Raw genomic sequence first — 20354 nt, 5'->3', positions numbered from 1 at the left:
TCTTAGAGCGGGAATTGTTTTTTCTATAAAAAATATAAATGTAGAATTATGAATATGCTTCCACATTTTGCCCGGTCAACTACGCCATAGTGTGAGTTGAGTTATACACTCAATTGCGCTGTGTTTTTCAGGTTCAGTACCCAAAGGGTAAAAACGGGACCCTATAACTAAGACTTCGCTGTCTGTCTGTCAGCAGGCTGTATCTCATGAACCGTGATAGTTAGACAGTTGACATTTACACAGATTATGTGTTTCTGTTGCCGCTGTAACAACAAATAGATACGGTTTAAAAACAGAATAAAATAAATATTAAGGGGGTTTCTCTTTGACAAAAGTTACTTATATAACGACAACAGATATTCGCAATCTTAAGTTAAAAAATGAATATTACGGAACCCCGTGCTGCGAGAACGTGCGGAACTCGCACTTAGCCGGATTTACTTGTTTTTATTTTTTTCAAAATTATTGACGAAAACTATATTTATGAAAACAAACTGAAAGTCTGTTCGCTCGATTGCATTATTTTCACGTCAAACCCTAATAAAATAAAATATGTCAGTGTGACGAATGTTAAAGGTAAGAAGACATGCGGGCGACATACGCGGGCGGATCTGCGGACACAAATTAGTTTGTCCTAGATCACCAATTCAGGAGATAAGGTTTCAAAAATAAACAAACACCCGTAGACAATAATCAATTTATTCACAATGATCGTTACTAGTTTCAAAAACAATATATAAAACCTATTTACAGTGTTACATTTAAAATAAAAACTTTACTAATGTACTTATTATTATAAAAATGCTTATTCGATTAAAAATTAGTCGATTGAGTCTGGATAGTCCATGTCGGGGGGAAAATGATAGTCATTCTGTGTTATATACTAAACTTGATAGTCATTAAAGTCGGTTTGTTAATTCGTGGTCAGAGTTGTTTGTTAATTTCGTAGTCATATTAGTCGATACTTAGTCAAAATAGTCATATAGTCTTCATAGTCAGGAAATCAATTAATTAAAATAGTGAGTCAACAAGTCGATTAATTCAAGATAGTTATTATCAATAGTCACAACAGTCAAAAGAGTCAGGATAGTCAAATTTTATATATGTCTTCAAGTCACAGTCACAATTTTGAATAGTCATAAAATACGGGATTAAATTAAAATTTCATTTCAAAGTCATTTAAATCTTGATAGTCATTTTTATTGAATATTCTTATTGTAATCTATTTATTTATTAAATAACGACTTGTAAAACATAGACACTGATTACTTAATGACATTTAACTCCAGTTTTACAACCTCTGGATAAGTTTCGATTAGATTATCAGATGGAATAATAACAGTTATTATCACTGTTACAATCTACCGGATAGCTTAACCGACGCTTATACAGAAGCCGTGAAACAGTAACTGGCCCTTATTTTAAAAGGATAGTCATGACACACGGCGACAGTCTAATCATTTATGAGAACGTCTTAATAGTCATATGGCATTTTCAGATAGTCAAAAGTCAGTCGCTAGTGGCACATAGTATAAAGTGTAGATAGTCATAATCATAAAATAACATCTTATTTAGTCAAGTCATAAAGCAGTTATTTAATCATAGAAATTAAAATAGTCATTATGCAGATCGCGACTCTTAATAGTCACAGTCAAAATGTAAATAAGTACGCCGTGTGTTGTCTCGTTTCAGTTTCACCAATAACAGATGAAGATATCAAGATAACGTTGCAGATTTAACAAACATAGGCTAGATTGATTGTTTGTTTGTTTGTCCTATGGTTAGTGGTCAACCTAGTGTCAAAGTTGTTCAAGCCTAGCCTTTGACGTGGCTTAACGACTGTTATCTTAGTAGACAACAACCGGGACCGACTTTTTACATGCCCTTCGAAGCACGGAGACGTTCAGCTCAAATACCACTATGCGGTCACCCATCTATGGAATAACCGCGCCAAGGTTTGCTTAACCCACAGATCGTTTACCGACCGGTGAACGCATCTGGCTATGAGCGCACGCTAGACTGATTATACATTGATATAGTAGATAATGAGAGCGAAGTTGCCTAGGTCAGCTGGAGTGTTATAAATCGACCTAATTTCACCTGCAAGTGGAAAAACTGATAGTCAGTAATAATAGTCATAGTTTTGGGATGAAGATCGTATTTTATAAAGTCAGCAGTCAATAGGACATAGTTTACAGGTCTGAAATTCAGTTTCGCGTTCATTGACTAATGTGTAATATTATACGAGAATAACGCGTAAGGAATTCAATTTTCTTGACATTTCTGTCAAGTATGTAAATAGAAAAATATATGGGCAGATTCATAAGTGCCGTTTCATATTTAAGGTGTAAAAAATGATGGACCTTAAAGAAACTACTTTAAATAACAAAAATATCATAATTCACTAAAAGGTAACATTATTTTAGTTTTAAATAATAAACTGCATTCACTGATTCCGGTACATTTGTTGGGAATAGTTATCGCAGATAGAGATTGAGACCATGGTAATTATCACACGGGCCGAAATGTCAAACAATTTGAAGAATAATGCATGTTCGCGAGAGTTCCCGTACAATATTAGATATTAGTTCTTACGTAATTCATAAGTCAAAGTCATAGTCGGAGTTGTCATTTGGGATAGTCAAGACAGACATAATTTTGAATAGATTTAAATTTAGTAAAATTTCCTTTGTAAGATTCTTAGTGTTTTCGAAAAGTTCAAATGTAAATTTTCAAGTGTAAGGAACCGTAGTAAGTCCACGTTCTGTCTTCGAAATAATGATCAAAGAAAACATCGTGAGAGCCGTTTAATACAGTTCCGAAAGAAATTCAGAGATAATAGCCCCCTTTACACACACACTCTATCGCGCATGAAACAACAATCGCGCGTGTAAGGAGAAAGGAAAGAGCACGCGCCGCGCTCATCTGTCAAGTCCGCGAAGAAAATCGCTCTCAAAGACCGCGCTGCTTTCCCGCGCGTAATACTGTACGCTCCTAAGAACGTGCGATACAGTGTGTGTGTAAAGGTGGCTAATATTTTAAACGTTTTATAACAACGGCTGCGAAAATCAGACAACAAAATAGTCACTGTATAAAGTCAAATATTAGAATAATAGTCTTACAACTTAGTAGAGAGCTTCGCATGCAAGGTTCCGCTGATTGAGGTTTTGGACCTAACCTTAAAGCACTATGAGAGTGATGTAATACAGACTGTATCTGTGTATTGTACACAACACACTATAAACTAACTACAACACAGTTGACTGGTTGCAATTAAGATGGCTATCGCAGCCTAATAATTACTTCCTCTTTTAATCACCTTCGTAACTATCTCTGCATCATACTAAGACCCTAAGGTAGACTGGCAGAAAATGCCCCTGGCATTAAGTCCGTCTTTATACATAGTAGAATATTAAGTTTAAATAAATAATACCAGCTAAGAAGACATTAATAAATAAATAAAATAAATTTAACCCATTAATGTCCCACTGCTGGGCAAGGGTCTCCTCCCGTAATGAGGGAGGGGTTAGGCCTTGAGTCTACCACGCTGGCCAAGTGCGGGTTGGGGACTTAAGAAGACATTATTATACAATAATTTATTTTAAATTTAAAAAGAAAACTGGTTGTTTAAAATTGTGTATTAAATTCCTAGGGGGTGTTTTGGACTGAAAAAAAGCTTAAGAAATGCTGCTATAAGTCCTTGTGAATGCTCTCTACTAAGTCATTTTTGCGATTAGTATTAGCGTTTAGTCGTAAGTCGAGGTTTAGTCGCAAGTCGTAGGATATAGTCGAGACGTTTACAGGGTTCCTTATAACAACTATTTATTAATATATTGAGGCATAAACACATATATTATTATACTTAAATATTATTTTTTTGTTTAAGTTACGTGTACACTGAACTTAATAAAAGGCGATTGTTGTTAAAACAAAGGTAGTAGTAATATTGGTAATTATTTTACATTAAATAATAGTATTTTGGTCTTACTATATCGGGTTTTTAATTAAAATCAATATTTTTTTATCGATACATGTTAATTTCATGAAATAAGTTAAGTAAATGTTGAGAATAAAAACTTATTTTTGCTTTAAATACTGAAAGTCTGAAATTACAAGGAATCACAGTTTTATTTTGAAAACACGTTGATTTGCGTTGGTCTCTTTATTTGAAATAAACTTTCCTGAACTTTTCAGACTTTCAGTATTTGTAAAATATGAATCATAACATACTGTAAGAAAAGCTTATAAAGTTTGTCTAACCCCCGGTTTCTGAGGTACATTTAGCGGTAGTTTATCTATTCAATAGCGTTAAAGCTCATTGAAAAGAACTGTTTTAATAGATAAACTACCGCTAAATGTACCTCAGAAACCGGGGGTTAGTGTTTTAAATTTAGCGGTAGTTTATCTATTCAAACAGTTTCTTTTTCAATGAATTTTAACGCTATTGAATAGATAAACTACCGCTAAATGTACCTCAGAAACCGGGGGTCAGTGCATTTTGTTGAAAGAGTCAAACAATGGAGAATGTTACTAGGTATGCCAAATCGCTTGAAATTTTGACTCAGTAAAGCCTGTACATGTACATGCAAACTAGTTTTCGTTTCAGTCAAAAATACTAAGTAGTTTTGATTTTACAAGCATTCAAAGTTTCAAAAAATATCGAGTCCCGCTAACGGCGTGACGTCATAGTACACCATGCCGCGCGGGCCGCGTCCCGCTTAATATCAAGTCTCCAGCCGTAGATGTAATAGTTTATGCAGTATTTTGTTGTGTTTTCGTCTGCTTATTACATTTAAAGTGTAATAATAGTAAATATTATTAAAAAAGACTATGTGAGCCAGACTTAGCGTAATGTAGAATGACGTCACCGACTCGCGCGGTTGCAACTTGTTTTACTTATAAATCGGAAACTAATTGACGTATCAAAGTAATTCTTTCACTAGTATTTTTTATTTCTAACAGAGAATATTGAGAGCTAATAATCCAAATTTGTTAACATTCTCCATTGTGATAATCAGGCCCAGATATCTATCAATTATATAACATTTTACTATATATTTGCCAATAAGTATATAATTTTCAGTTTCAGTGTACACGTAAATTGAAACATAGCACGTATTTATTTACACGCTTCGATAGATTTCGATTATAAACGTATGTTTAATAAGATTGAATACTAGACGTAATAATTTTTCAGACATTATAAAAAGTTAACCTTTTCACCGCCACGGACGTTAAGAGACGTAAAATTGAAAATCGCTCACGACGCCATCGACGTGATAGCACGTCAAAAATATCACTTTTTTATAGTTCAAAATAAACATACAACAATACGTTTCAAGTGTTTTCTTTCTCCTGTTATTATTACCTAAACATATTTATTACATTATTACACAAAGACATATAATAATTAGACAGTTGTACCTGAAAAAAAAACAAAGTAAATCATCATGCAAAATGTATAAATTTAGCCCGCAAATCCACGCCACAGACGTGAAGACGCGTCAACTAGTGATGTGCAAGGAAAAGGACTACAATCTAAACACTTTATGCAATATTTCGAAAACAAATTGAAATACTTCACTCCTTTCTGAAAAAAAAATTTTTTGTCTGATATGTTTTAAATTAGATTCAATACAAACCTAAATATGTAATAAAACTACCATATCTAGTGATAAACTCATGACTAAATAAGTGCAAATCGATCATTTTGTGGCAACTCTCGCGCATCTCTATTAGCGGAATCCCTTACAGTGCTTCGTACGCCACTGACGGAATCAGACGGCGCGCTCTGACGTCACCCGCGCTGCTGGACACTCGTAGTGTTGTTGCAATACGTTATTAATAATAGGTACATAAATTCTTGTGTATAATAAATTTTTCGTATTTCGAATCATAGAGCACAAAACATATTTATTTTACCGAGTCATAGAGTTCTTTCAAACTGTGTTTCCATGTTACTACATCAAAATAAATTTTATAGACTAGAAAAATATTACGAAAATTTTATTTCTACATTTATTAAAATCGTAAGATACGAGTACGAAACAATTGTGCAAAATTGAGTATTGATTATAATTTAACGTATTCAGATGAATGATTAAACGTAACGATATATTATACTTCACTCCGACTTGCCACACTGGTACATCTCTAATATAAGGCGGCAAAATTTGAAATCGCAGCGCTGACTACGCCAGTGGCGTTTCTTAACGTCAAAAGGTGTCGTCACAACTGGGATTAGTGCTGTGACTTTTTGAATAAAATATTTGAATTAAGTACTTTTTTTATGCAAATTGTTCGTGTATATCATTGTTATTTTTGGGTAATGAGTACTGAGTAGTGTAAAGTTGACACATGGGAGAAATTCAATAAAATTTTGTGGTACTTTTATGCAATTTTTACTCATAATATAAGAACACGTAAAATTAATCGAAGTTTTATCGATATACACTTTTCCCGTGACTATTATTTTGTAGGTATAAACGAAGGAATTTATTGCTTGGCGTGGGGAACACCGATTTTCAATATTACTCTGGCGGTGAAAAGGTTAATTTCCTTCATCAGGAAATTATTACTCTTTTTCTAATAAAAGGTTCGTAAAAATACTCAAGCAATTTTTTCGTAAATAATGTTGAACCTGTATGACTTTTTCTTTTTCTATAGGCATTTTACGCGATCCGTATTTCGGAAGGCTCGTTAAATTGTGGGTCCCGGCTGTAATTTTCAACGATCTTTGACAGTCGTTAACAGCAGTCAGAAGCTTGAAAGTCTGACAACCAGTCTTACTTAGTATCGTGTTATAACCCAGGTAACTGTGTTGTGTAGGTCTTATAGACAGTCGCTGCATGTAAAATACTGGTATTCAGCTGCATCCGGTGAGACTGGAAGCCGACTCCAACATAGTTTGGAAGGCTAGACTGATAGATTTTTGGCGAAAATACCCGATTATAACCGAACATCTTCCGAAGCGTATAAACATGATAAAAGGATACTTTCAGTACCCATACAATACATTAAAAAACATTAATCCATGTACGTAACTTAGTAACTACAAATATGTACAATTTATGTATTCATACTACATAAATATTGTATTCAATACAAAAAAATTGTGTATTTCAGTCGCATACGACACTAATTCGTAGGGAGTACGCAAGTTACGTTGCTCTCTGCCTACTGTGAGGGAAAAAGGCGTGATTTTATGTATGTATGTATGTATGTATGTATGTATGTATGTGTGTGTGTGTGTATGTACCGACTGATTGTCACCTGACCCTATGTAAAAAGGAGTATCGTGTTATAAGCCAGGTAACTGTGTTGTGGAGGTCAGATAGACAGTCGCTGCATGTTCAATACTAGTATTCAGCTGCATCCGGTGAGACTGGAAGCTGACTTCCATAGCTGGAAGAAAGGCTAGACTGAAGTCAACCTAGTGTCAAAGTTGTACGTTTGTGGTGAACTGTAGTTATAAACAACAACGGTGACTTGTATCACGGAGACGCTCAGCTGAAACACTGCACCTACATCTATGTAATGTTACTTATTAACACACTGATCAATGAATAAGACTAGAAAAGTGATAAATACAATGTTTTTGTATTGAATACAACGTAATACAAATATATGATACAACACCCGTCGGATACAAAATCACGGGGTAGCTCAATACATAGTGTATTGTTATAAAATCATAACATAATACCCCGATACCTACAAAGAGGTAGGCAGAGTTTGTATTACTATAGAGAATGGTCGATAATCAATTAGGTATACTTATTGACAAATTATTATGTCGGGGATAAAGTCTTTTCGCATTATAGTATGTATGAACTTGTAATAAAATCTCTCTGGCTTCAACAATCACAAATGAGTACACGGTTCATTAGGTTTCTTTCAGTGAGCTCGTGAGGTACACAAATATCGAGCTTTTAGTGTAGAGAAAAGATTTTATTACAAGTTCATACATACTATAATGCGAAAAGACTTTTTTCCCGACCGATTATCGATTTATCATTAATTGATATTCGATCAGGTGGTACTATTTTAAAACTCTCGCGACTTGTACACATATTATAATGTAACGGGTCCTAAACGCGATTGAAAATTAAACATTAAGATACCTTATTTACTCAAGGCCTAACCCCTCCCTCATTACGGGAGACTTTTGCCCAGCAGTGGGACATTAATTGACTACATTTATTATTTTTTTATACCTTATTTATTTACCAGACGTCAGCCCGTGACCACAGTCGATGTAATTCGATCGAAACGTCGGGTAAACAAATATACTAACATTAATTTTCAATCTTGTTTAAGACCCGTTACATTATATTATTATTTACACATAGACAATACAAATAAATCAAATACTAATCGAAAATTGATTCATAATTGATATACTATAAAAAAAATCGATAAAATTCCAATCGATTATCGACAAAGAATAATAAAAAATCGACTGTCAATTATCATCGGTTGATTTTCGATAGATAGTAACTATAACCGATTATCCACCATTATAGTAACACTTATACACATATAATTCCCATATCGTCATCATATTGATACTCATAAGAGCTTTGAAAGCAGTATACTGCGTTTAGGCGGTCATAACACATTATCTCTTCTACCGATTGTCACACACTTTTCAACCGATCTTTCACATTCGGTACTGACTGAAAGCCTGAAAAGGAGACTGAAATATCTCAATTTATTTACACAGATATCTAAAAAATCCCATTATGGGAACTAATTTCTTATCAAAATGGGATTTTTCGTTTGAAATCGTTTTCATTAAGTGTTTATTTTACAAAAGTTTCTTTAAATAGTTTAGACTATGAAGTTGACTGTTAAGGCCAGTTTTCCAGCTTATTTAAGCTCTAGATAGCTTATCTTAAAGAATTTTGACAGACATATTCTATCAAATAAGTTATCTAAAGAACTGTCTAACCCCCGGTTTCTGAGGCACATTTAGCGGTAGTTTATCTATTCAATAGCGTTTAAAATCAAATAAAAAAACCGCTATTGAATAGATAAACTACCGCTAAATGTACTCAAAGACCGGGGGTTAGTGTCATAGTCTAAAGTTTAGAGTGTTTGAAACCGATTTCAAATTTGAGAGAGATCTCAGTCCACCATTTGGCTACTGATATTTTAAATCTGAATGAAACATCGCATATTTATAATTCATTCAGTGATGTATTTCTCTTCATGTACATAATGTACCCTTGTACTAAAACTATGTATTTATATATAATTTAAAATTACTTATATACTAGAATTTTGCTATATATACAGTTTCGGCCGAATTGGTTATAATGTTTAAAACGACGGATAAAATTCACGTGCTATTATAATAAAAGCTTAGGTTGACAAACGGTTTTTTTAATATAAAATAAATATGTTTTAAGCTACTGATTTTCTCAATGAATAATCAATCAATTATCGACCAATGATATCGATCGATCATCTACCAATGGAAAAATAGATTAAACGTTACATTAGTTATTGTAACAATATATTAATTGTCATCAACACCTAATTTGCTACAATTGATAAATAGTCAGAATGGGTTTTGATGTTCTGGAATTGATCGATAGACAACACAAATATCAAAGGCAAGAAATTATGTATTAAGAGTAAATAAGCTTTTATTAATAGCACGTGTATTTTATTTCTAATTCTATTACTATAGAAACGGGCAGACTGATTGTTTTTCTAATAAAAATATTGTATAGAATAGTTTACTTTTTGAATAGAGAGATATAACGAGTTTGCGAGTTTTGCATGTAGAGGGAAATCTATAATACCATAATGAAATTATGTTCGCTATAGCTAAACGAAATACTAAAAATATAAAGTCCGTTTGTCACGCTTTCACAACAAAACACAATATCTCTGCATCACCCTAAGGTAGACTGGCAGAAAATGCCCCTGGCATTAAGTCCGCCTTTATACAGCTCTGTATATTAAGTTTAAATAAATATTTATATAGTTCAAGATAAGAGGTCCAACATAGGCTTCTGGGTCAGCGTCTACCTAAGGCATTAAGTTCTCTCTCTCTCATCGTATGGTTAGTGGTCAACCTAGTGTCAAAGTTGTTCAAGCCGCCCGAAAGGCCCTTGACGTGGCTTAACGACTGTTGTTTATTAAGTTCTCCTGTAAACATTTGTATATAGTCAATAAATAAATTGATAAAGCCGTCGTTCATGATTTCACTGCTGATGTTCACTGATCATGCCTGTTATCCGTCACACGCACTATGAGAGTGATGTAATACAGAGTGTATCTGTGTATTGTACACAACACACTATAAACAAAGTCCTGCAGAGTCATGGTTTAAATTATACTGGCCGCCGTAGCCGTCATTTTGGCTAGGACGACATTATATTACATCAGTCTACCCATTCTATATAAAGATTAAATGTGTTAAAAATGTCTTTAAACTATTGTATTTATCGCATCGCACTGTCAACGTGGGTAATTCGTTTATATACACTAAATTATATCACTTGTTGTGTCTGCCCGTCTTTGCATACGGTTGTACAATAATTTCATAGATTTCGTACCAGTATTTATAGTTAAACAAAATTTTTTTGGGTAAAATAAATACCTTTTTAGGTAAATAAATTGATTAATTTTACAATAAATAATTTGATTGATGAATAAATAATGTAATTTTAAATCAAACAATATAATAATTCATTTAAATTATAATAATTAAAATCAAGTAACCAAGGCCGTTCGTAAACGATCAATAACATAACACAATACATTATATTTTTGATGGTTCTTATACAATATGCAAACTTATTGCAGGTCTACGACTGGCCTTTGACAAATAAAAGACGCTGCATATAAAATACTGGTATTCAGCTGCATCCGGTGAGACTGGAAGCCGACTCCAACATAGTTGGAAGAAAAGCTAGACTGACTTACGTTTATACCAAATGCCGAGCAGTGGGACAATATTGGGTTAATTTTCTTCTATTATTATCTCCTTACGTTAATATATACCACCGTATGCATAGAAAAACAAAACACCTTATCATTCATTCCCGTATTATTTACACTGGTCATAAACACAATCCGTTAGCAGTCATTTAAAACCCACGTCTTCAACACGTTAGTGTGTTCCTTGGTGCGGTGCGTAGGTACGATCACCTGCCAAAGAACACATACATTAAGCACTATTCTTTCTCGGATTTTTTCCGCCGTCGAACTTTCTCGACCTTTTTCTTCTCTGCTTTCTTAGGCACGAGAGATAACGGTAAGTCGTCTTGTTCAGGCGATGGATAATCTTCCGGTTTTCGCTTCTTTGGCGGTGGTTTAATTGGGGATGTTTTCTCAACTTTGATCTGCTTTTCAGGGGTCGGTTGTTCTTTTTTAGAAGATCGCAATTGTTTCGGTGAAGGGGCTTCTTCTTCTGTGGTTTTTGTTTTAGCGTCTTGTGATTTTCTTGTTTTCTTGGTGGGGGTCTTGTCTTCGCCGGGGATGCCGAGGATCTCGGCCCACTGGTCGGGTGGGGGCGTGGGTTGCTTGCGTTCCTCCTCGACCGGCTCGCTCTTCTGTTGACAAACGGAACGTTAGACGTGTTTGCGAGTTTCCACTGTGTGTTTGGTTTTGGTATTTTTTTAAAGGTTTTAGTGTGGTTTGTGGTTAAGATAAACTTAAGTTTAAATAATCTACGTGAATTATATTTTAATTAAATAAGCGAGTCAGTCTGTCTGTTAAGATGTTACTACACCATTCAACCGAATTATCTATAAAATTGATAATCAAATATGCGAAAATCTGTGTCAGTCTGTGACTTAAGATACTATCTATCTATCGTAACCCCGAAGGCCTTCGACGTGGTTTAACGACTGTTATCTTAAATGACAAAAGAAGGACCGACTTTTTACGTGCCCTCCGAAGCACGGAGACGCATTAGGCAATTTCTTACTAATAATTTCTTGAAGTGGCACATAAACTAAGTTATCGCAAATTACGCGAAAGAGCCAAAAAATAGTTTATTACTCAATAAAGCATATTTTCGTTAAACGTTGGATTTGAATTATAAAGTTCAATAGAATGGCAGATTATTTCTTGAAGTGGGACATAATCGACACAATTGTAAATTACGCGACAAATCTAAGACAAAAAAGACAGATTTTAATTACATATTAGTCAATTAAAAACCACAAACCACACTACAAAAGCAAAAAAACTAAAAAAACACGCTCAGCATTGAAAAAAATACCAAAATATTTAAAACACATAGTGGAATATCTATTTTTTAAAACGATACTGCATCGGACACGGTTTGTTGACTGACACGGCCTCAAGTATATAAACACAATACATAGCACACCTTATATATATAAAAATATACATTCAAACATCGTCTATATACAATAACAATCGCATTGTTGCAAAGTTTTCAAAACTCTGCTTTTTTTAGTAGAAATTTTTCAGCAACAACTTTTAAACCAATGGTTTGATACCTAAAAATTTAGTTACAAAACCATAGGTACTGAAAAATTTGGTGCCAAAAATCTACTTTTGTCGTAACCGGGATTCGGGTTTGCAGATGCCCGAAATAGGGGTATTGCTTGCCGTAAATCCGGGTTTTTCTCGCCCGAAATCGAGGGTAGGTTGAATCAGGTTTTTTGTTGGGGTGAAATATTGCTCGCCCGCTACGGGGGTAGTTATCGTGGTGTAGATAGCTGTAACCCTAAGGCCGTGTCATAAGTCTGCGGGGTGGCTTCGCTACCGATAGATGAATGGTCACATTTTTATTATTAATGTTTTAATTGCGATGATAATCGTACTCTAAAATGTGCTTAAAACGAAAATCGAAAAATATAAATGCGAAAGTACCTAATTCTGTTTGTCTGTTACTCAATCAAAACTAAACTACTGAACCAAGTTGCAAGAAATTTGGTATGGAGATATTTTGATACCCGAAAAAGGACATAGGCTACTTTTTACCCCGGGAAAATTCAGGTGGCGGACGAAGTCGCGGGTAAGCTAGTAATTTATATGATTTAATCTGAATTTCTGAAGTACATTTAGCGGTAGTTTATATATTCAATAGCGTTTAAACTCATATAAAAAAAACGCTATTGAATAGATAAACTACCGCTAAATGTACTCAGAAACCGGGGGTAAGTGATTGAAAAGAGTGTGTGAGTTTGTTGCTAGCTCTTCTCATAAGGCTGTACACTTTCCGAGCTAGTGATAGATTCAGTAATTTGATAGTTGACTGGCTGAATGAAAAATTATCAAACTTGTACTCGTAAAAGGTTCATCTAAAATGCTCGAACTATGCAATTTTTTTGGTAAATAATGTTGAAATTGTAATAATTACAGACTGAAACATTTGACTAGAAACTCTTTTACCAACATAAATACGAAACTGTGACGTCACTGTGTCGTATATCTACACTAAAGTGTGTTTTTGACATTTCATAAAGAGTAGCTGATTTGACTGGTAGTCAAATCTACCTAATCGTATGAATTGAAATATCATAGCAGATATTCAGTTTCATAGGAACCAAAGTCAACTGTGTTGTAGTTAGTTTACAGTGTGTTGTGTACAATACACAGATACAGTCTGTATTACATCACTCTCATAGTGCGTGTGACGAACACCACCAGTGAGAGCTCACAAGCAGGACCGAAAGCTTTACGTGCTCTCTAAGGCACGGAGGTCTCAACTTTCTAACTCCAGGATATGTTCAAAAGAAAACTCAAACATTTTCGCAAAACCCGGGATTCGAATTCGTATCATGTAGACTGGGCTGTGACAAAAGTGGTGAAAACTATATAAATAATAGTTTTATGAAATTTTTACGCATTTTTAGAGTACGATTATTTATGTTTTTATATATTAAAATGAGATTTGTATCGCACATTTTGGAATCCTTACATCAGAGATAAATGTAAGGATTTTTGAGTGTGCGAATAAAATAAAAATATGACCATTAAATTATAAAATAATAAAAAAACGCCGAAAACGCCCCATTAAGCTGCGAATGTACTGTAGTGATTAATATTTAGATAAAAAATGTCGTGATATTATTATAAATGGCACGTTTATATGAAATATCAATTAATAAGCTAGTCAAAATCAAAATTGCCGTCTGCGACAAAAAAGTCGCAACGACTAAAAATCGCACGACAAAAAAGTCGCAAAATCACGGTTCACCATTCGACATTATGTCAAAGGTTAAACACGCACACAGTATTCAGTGCGACAAAAAAATTGCGACTGCGACAAAAAAATCGCAACACACTACAGCGCATTCGTAGCCGGTCCGATGTAGTTATCGCCGCAAACACGTCCTCAGCGCTCCGTATGTTAACTGCAACACGAGATCTTCAAATATATTAACCACTGCACTTTTGTAGAAGAAGAAAACACCATCTTTTTTCCATTTTTAATTATAATTATAATTAATTAGGGGTAGCTAAAAAACTCGCCACCCGCAGATTATGACCATCGGCATTTTCTATAAACAACAAAAAAAAATGTCCGAAAATTTTTCGTCGCCACCCTTAAATAAGGGTGCGATTGTATAAACCGACTTATATTGTAGTCGCAAATTGTGGCCAGGAGTTTGTTGGCAGCTCTTCTCATTGGCCGTACCTTCCGAACTGGCGGCAAATTCACTCTCTGTATCATTGACTATCATAAGTGTCAGTATTTGACCTAAATTAATAAATTATTTGATTAAGAAAAAGGCTTCAGTTCACCACATAGCCGTAGTCTCTATATTATAAAGAAAAAATCATATTCTTAATCTTTCTTTCACAAGTGTAATCTCTATATTATAAAGAAAAACACATATTCTTTCTCTTTCTTTCACAAGTCGAATGTGCTAAGAAAGAGCGAGAGAGCAGGTAAGAGCAGTGGTGACGTCAATACATTTGACCTTTATATCAAAAATATGAATAACATTCAAAATTATTCTCTGAAAATATTTACAGCGCCGTTTATTTAGAAATCAGTATTATCAAACGTCCGTTTCGAGGCTAATATTATTTATTCTTGACGAGAAATAGTTAACTAGGTACAGTTTAAAAAAACCGTAAGAAACCTTAACATAATTAAAAGTTCCTTTCGGTATCAAGTTTCAAAAATATAATTGAACCTATATGTTTCATCATTACATGTAAAATAGTACTTAAATCTATATTTCTTAAATACTAGCACTTACCTTTATTAATTACATATCAGCTCCAATAATACTAAAGGAATAGGGTAAATAAAACGTCAAAAAAATACTTTATTTCACACAATTTAAAGACCAGTCAAAAATCACCCACAATTCGGGGTAATAAATAAAGTATGGCAACACAAATTAGTGTTGCCAGATTATAGAATATAAAGTACCGTGTCCGACGCAGTATTTAATATATAAAGTATATACTATTTATTATGAATGATGATGAAATTCGCACCGCAAGTGGAAAATAAATAGGCAATGTTAGTAAATATATGACGAGGGGTAAATAGGATGTTGCCAATTTAAAATTTTATTAGACAAAGTTACTAAACGTTAAAACTTCAAATATGTGTAACATTTTTAAATACGTTTCGAAAGTACTAAAATGGAAAGCTTTATAATATTCATAATAACATATTTAAATACAAGTTAACTTCATTTTTACAACCGCGCATGTCATTTTAGCAATAAGGTGGGTTTAGGAACAATAATAAAACACAAACCATTAAATCACATAAAAATGTCTGTTTGTGTATTTGTACGCGCTCATCTCCGAAACTACTGCGCGGATTTGAATAAAACTTTTTCTGTTGTATACCTATTAAGTCTAGGCAACACATAGACAGTTCATTTCCCTCCAAAGATAGTGGAATTTAATGCCTTTTTTAAAATAATAATATAAGTCAAATAAATTCGACATTGCCATTTTAATTTCACTCACTACGACACAACTTCAACACTAAGTTACTATATGAAAAGCATTCGTGCGGCAAACCAAACATATTTGTAGAATGACAACTGTCAGATAACCTATCTGTAAGAAAGTAGATGTACGAAAAAAGATAAGATTTTATCACAAGTTCATACATACTATAATGCGAAAAGACTTTTTCCCCGACCTAATATTTATGAGACTAGTTTTGTAGAGCAGTGATAGCCGAGTGGTATAAGTTGACACCTCCCAATGACTTTTCGAAGTTACGTGTGTATTAGAAATAATTATCACATGCTCCAACGGTGAAGGAAAACATCGTGAGGAAACCTTGCATGCCTAAAATTTGTTTCATACATTTATTGAGGGCATGCAAAGTCCCCAACCCGCACCTGGCCAGCGTGGTGAACTCAAGGCATAACCCCTCCCTTATAACGGGAGGAGACCCTTGCCCAGCAGTGGGGCAGTAATGTGGGTTAAATTTATTTATTTATTTAGTTTTACAGCTGATAACTGCCAGATAACCTATCTGGTAGAGTGTATATGTATGAAAAAAGATACTATTTTAAAACTCTCGCGACTTGTACACGTAATATTATAATGCAAGTCTTAAACGCGATTGAAAATTAAGGGTTAGGATACCTTATTTGTTCACCCGACGCCGACGTTTCGATCGAATTACATCGACCGTGGTCACTATAAAATACTTTAAAAATAAACTATTACTACAGAATTAGTGAAATCTGGCTTGAACTTTGCTTAGCAACAATTTAAAGTCTTATGACAAGAATATGATCAACAAATAAATCAGAAATTCTAATTCACTTTTCTATATTTTTAAAACACAACTCCCGCACTAAGAATTGCTCTTGTGTCGCGGGGACTTTTACAAACGTAAAAACAACGGACACAAAGTACAACCAGACACGAAACAACTATTTATGAATCGAACAAAAAATTGTTTTTACCCTGGGAAACCTTTTGAAGCAGACGAAATCGCGTCATAAGCTATACCTAAGAATTTTTCAAATCGAATTGTACATATTTGGTTTGCCGTAAACACCAAAACTACTGATTAAAATGAAATGTATAAAATAATATAAATATCGCTTGTATCAGTGCACTAATTTATAAAGGACTTGAACAACATTTAATGAAAAACCCTTTAGTATGTATGTTTTTAGAGTATTGCTAAAAAATTGTCCGATTGTGAAAATATTGAGGGCACCCGCACTTGGTCAGCGTGGTGGACTCAAGGCCTAACCCCTCCCTCGTTACGGGAAGAGACGCTTATTCAGCAGTGGGACATAAATTGGTAAAAACTTATTATTATGAGTGTATTTTAATGACGATTTGCGGAGGAGGCCTTTACCCAGCAGTGGGACAGTAATGAGTTAAAAAGAAGAGGAAATACTACATATTTAAATCTACGCTGTTGTCTCAAAATAAATAGAAATAGAAAAAATGTTGTCCGAAATAAATAGAATGCATTTAGCATTTGTGGATAGTCCGGCCTTTCTACTTCAAGTAAGACGCTCGTAGCCAGTTGCGCTCACCGATCAGCAAACGATATGTGGGTTAAGCAACGCTTGCCAAGATTTTTTTGTGGATGGGTGACCATGTCTCGAAAAGTACGTTAGATAGATGGATCCACACGGCTGTTGTTTACTAAGCCACGAGCTTCTCGAAACGAATGAACGAACGAAAACGAACGATCGAACGAATGAACGAACGAACGAACGAATGAATGAACGAATGATATAATACCGCGTGCACTGTACAAACGATAAATAACATAGTACTCACATCTCCCTTGTCCTTTTTCTTAGATTTCTTGGGCGGTTCGTCTTTTTCCTTGCCGTCCTTGTCTTTCTCGGCGCGCTCCTTGTCTCGCTTCTCCTTCTTTGTGCCGCTTCGCTCCCGCTCTGTAATATAACACCGATCATTTATACATATGTACAATGTACATACATCCTGCTAATATTGTAAATGCGAAAGTTTGAAAGTATGGATGTATGTGTGTTATTGTTTTACGAAAACACTACTGGACGGATTTTTATGAAATTTGATACAATTGTAGCTTAAAATCTGGATAACGTATAAGATTTGTTGATTGTAGGCTGAGTTATACGAAATGCGTTTCGCTATTACTCCCATGTATTAGAGGTAGAGTCTATTATATAGCGGGCACGTTACCAAACTCCCGAGTAATATCTATCTAATATTATAAAGCTGAAGAGTTTGTTTGTTTGTTTGTTTGAACGCGCTAATTATTATTATTATAATTACAGGAACTACTGGTCCGATTTGAAAGATTCTTTCAGTGTTAGATAGCCCATTTATCGAGGTAGGCTATAGGCTATATAACATCACGCTACGGTTATTAGGAGCGGAGTAGCAACGAAAAATGTTACAAAAACGGGGAAAATTTTGACCCATTCTCTTAGGTGACGCAAGCGAAGTTGCGCGGGTCAGCTAGTCGAAAATATTCTTTGCCCGACTCGGAAATCGAACCGTAATCAGCTGTTGGATACGCAACGATCGGGCTCAACAACTGTGTCTGTTTGTAGAAGTAAGTCGTTGCGAGAAAAGAGAAAAATATATGAAGGGAATGTGACGGAGACGTAACAACGACGTGCTTCCGTTCCCTCACACGCACTCCTTATATACGTCTACTGTATTTTTTGTCGTCTGCTCCCCTCTACAAACGTGTGGACGGGACATAACTAGGGAATTTAAGGAACCACTAATATACATATAGAAGTTCTAACTGCGACAAAAAAATGACAAAAAAATCTACATTTTTCTAAATACATACATAGTCTTACCTTTTACCCATAGGGATAAGAAGGGAATATTTTTTTTACCACAAAGAAAAAAAACTATATTTTTCTACACACGCACATATAGAAACCGAATCACGCCCTTTTCCCCATAAGAGAACTACGACAAACAATCCACATACATATATAAAATCACACCTATTCCCCAAGAATTAGGCAGAGAACGGCACTAACTACATACATTTTCCACACACATACATACAAAAATACATAAAAAAAATAAAAATTTCTTACTCTTCTCCTTAGTATCCTTATCCTTCTTCCGTTCTTCTTTAATCATCTTGCAATATTCTTTAAAGTAATCCTCTCTAAGATTACTACTCTCCACCGCTTTGTACCTCGGGTCAGCATCAACTTTCTTCTTAGCGTCAATCCAGCGTGTATGTCTGTCGACCCCCTTTTCTTTAAGCAGCGCTATGAACTCAGTTTTCACCTATAATTAAATATTAAAACAATTAATTGAGGTTATAATTATTGTTTTTTTGTTAACGAGAAGTGTTTGTAGATGTGTTTCGTGGAGATTTGAATAATATGTTTTTATTATTTCTAAGTCTGTGGTTTGGAGGGAATGTACGTAAATATATATAAAGCTGACGAATTTCTCTTATAATTTAAACTGATATTAATATATATGTTTTTATATTAATCTATACTAGGTACTTATATAAAGCAAAAGAGTTTGTTTGAACGCGCTAATCTTAGGAACTAATAAAATTAAAATAATATTTTTGTATCGAACAGTCCATTTATTAAGGAAGCCTATTTGCCGTCATACATTACTTATAAACCTCTCTATTAAACAAAAAATAATTTGAAATCCGTTCTCCGATGGTGGAGTTATTAATTAACTTAAAAAAAATACAACCATTCGAACATAGTACCCTTTTTGAAGTCGGTATAATCAATTAAACCTATTCAAATATAACTTTATAAAAAGACCCAAATTGCATTCAGGAAAAAAGATTATTTTACGCAAAAGATATAAATATACATAAAAAATCCCTCCAAAAACACACAGACAGACAGACAAACAGTTAACAAATCGCTAAGCATCCATCTCTACAACACACATCAACACTTCTATTCGCTCATTAGCAAAGACTAGCTGAAAAAAATATATAATTAGTGGCTGAAAACAATTAAATATCATATTAATACCTGTGGATAGAAATGTGTATTAGATTCTGAAAGAAATTTGTTCATTAGTATTAGGTATTTTGGCAAACGGAAGTATATATTTAATTCATATCGTACTAGTGGACTCGCGCGGCTCGCGAAAAGGTTAGGAAAAATAAAGGTTAAAATCAACCCCTGTTTTAAACCCTTTAGGGGCGATTTTTTAAAAACGACAAATTCATACTTGTTTATTTAGATATAAGATGCTATACTTCGAGCTGAAAAACTATTTTCTCCTTTGAGGGATGGATTACTAAAAAAATCTTTCTTATGGGGTGCCTACATGATAAAAGGCACACTTTGTCCAAATTTCATGTTCTATCTTCTATAGTAAACTATAAAAATAAAATATGAAAGAATTCAATAATAATGTGAATGCAGGGATTCGAACCAGAGGCTACTATTTTG

At 34.2% G+C, this 20354-nt stretch overlaps 1 protein-coding gene across 5 annotated transcripts in view; it reads right to left on the bottom strand.

The window, feature by feature from the left end:
- Positions 1–20354, bottom strand: part of LOC142985114 (transcription elongation regulator 1-like) — a 57157-nt gene that overhangs the window by 4896 nt on the left and 31907 nt on the right. For 4 of the 5 annotated variants that reach the window (XM_076133077.1, XM_076133080.1, XM_076133081.1 and 1 more), the window contains 2 exons: positions 19005–19203; positions 17734–17852 (listed from right to left, as the gene is read on the bottom strand). In XM_076133077.1, the coding sequence (XP_075989192.1) occupies positions 17734–17852; positions 19005–19203 (318 nt within the window). Of the gene's footprint in view, positions 1–683; positions 11571–17733; positions 17853–19004; positions 19204–20354 lie in introns of those variants that run through there. The other variant, XM_076133082.1, reaches the window with a different exon arrangement.

Source organism: Anticarsia gemmatalis, chromosome 29 (genome assembly GCF_050436995.1).
Source record: "Anticarsia gemmatalis isolate Benzon Research Colony breed Stoneville strain chromosome 29, ilAntGemm2 primary, whole genome shotgun sequence".
NCBI lineage: Eukaryota > Metazoa > Arthropoda > Insecta > Lepidoptera > Erebidae > Anticarsia > Anticarsia gemmatalis.
The sequence above is the reverse complement of the archived record's forward strand: the minus strand, read 5'-3'. Positions and strand labels throughout refer to the sequence as shown.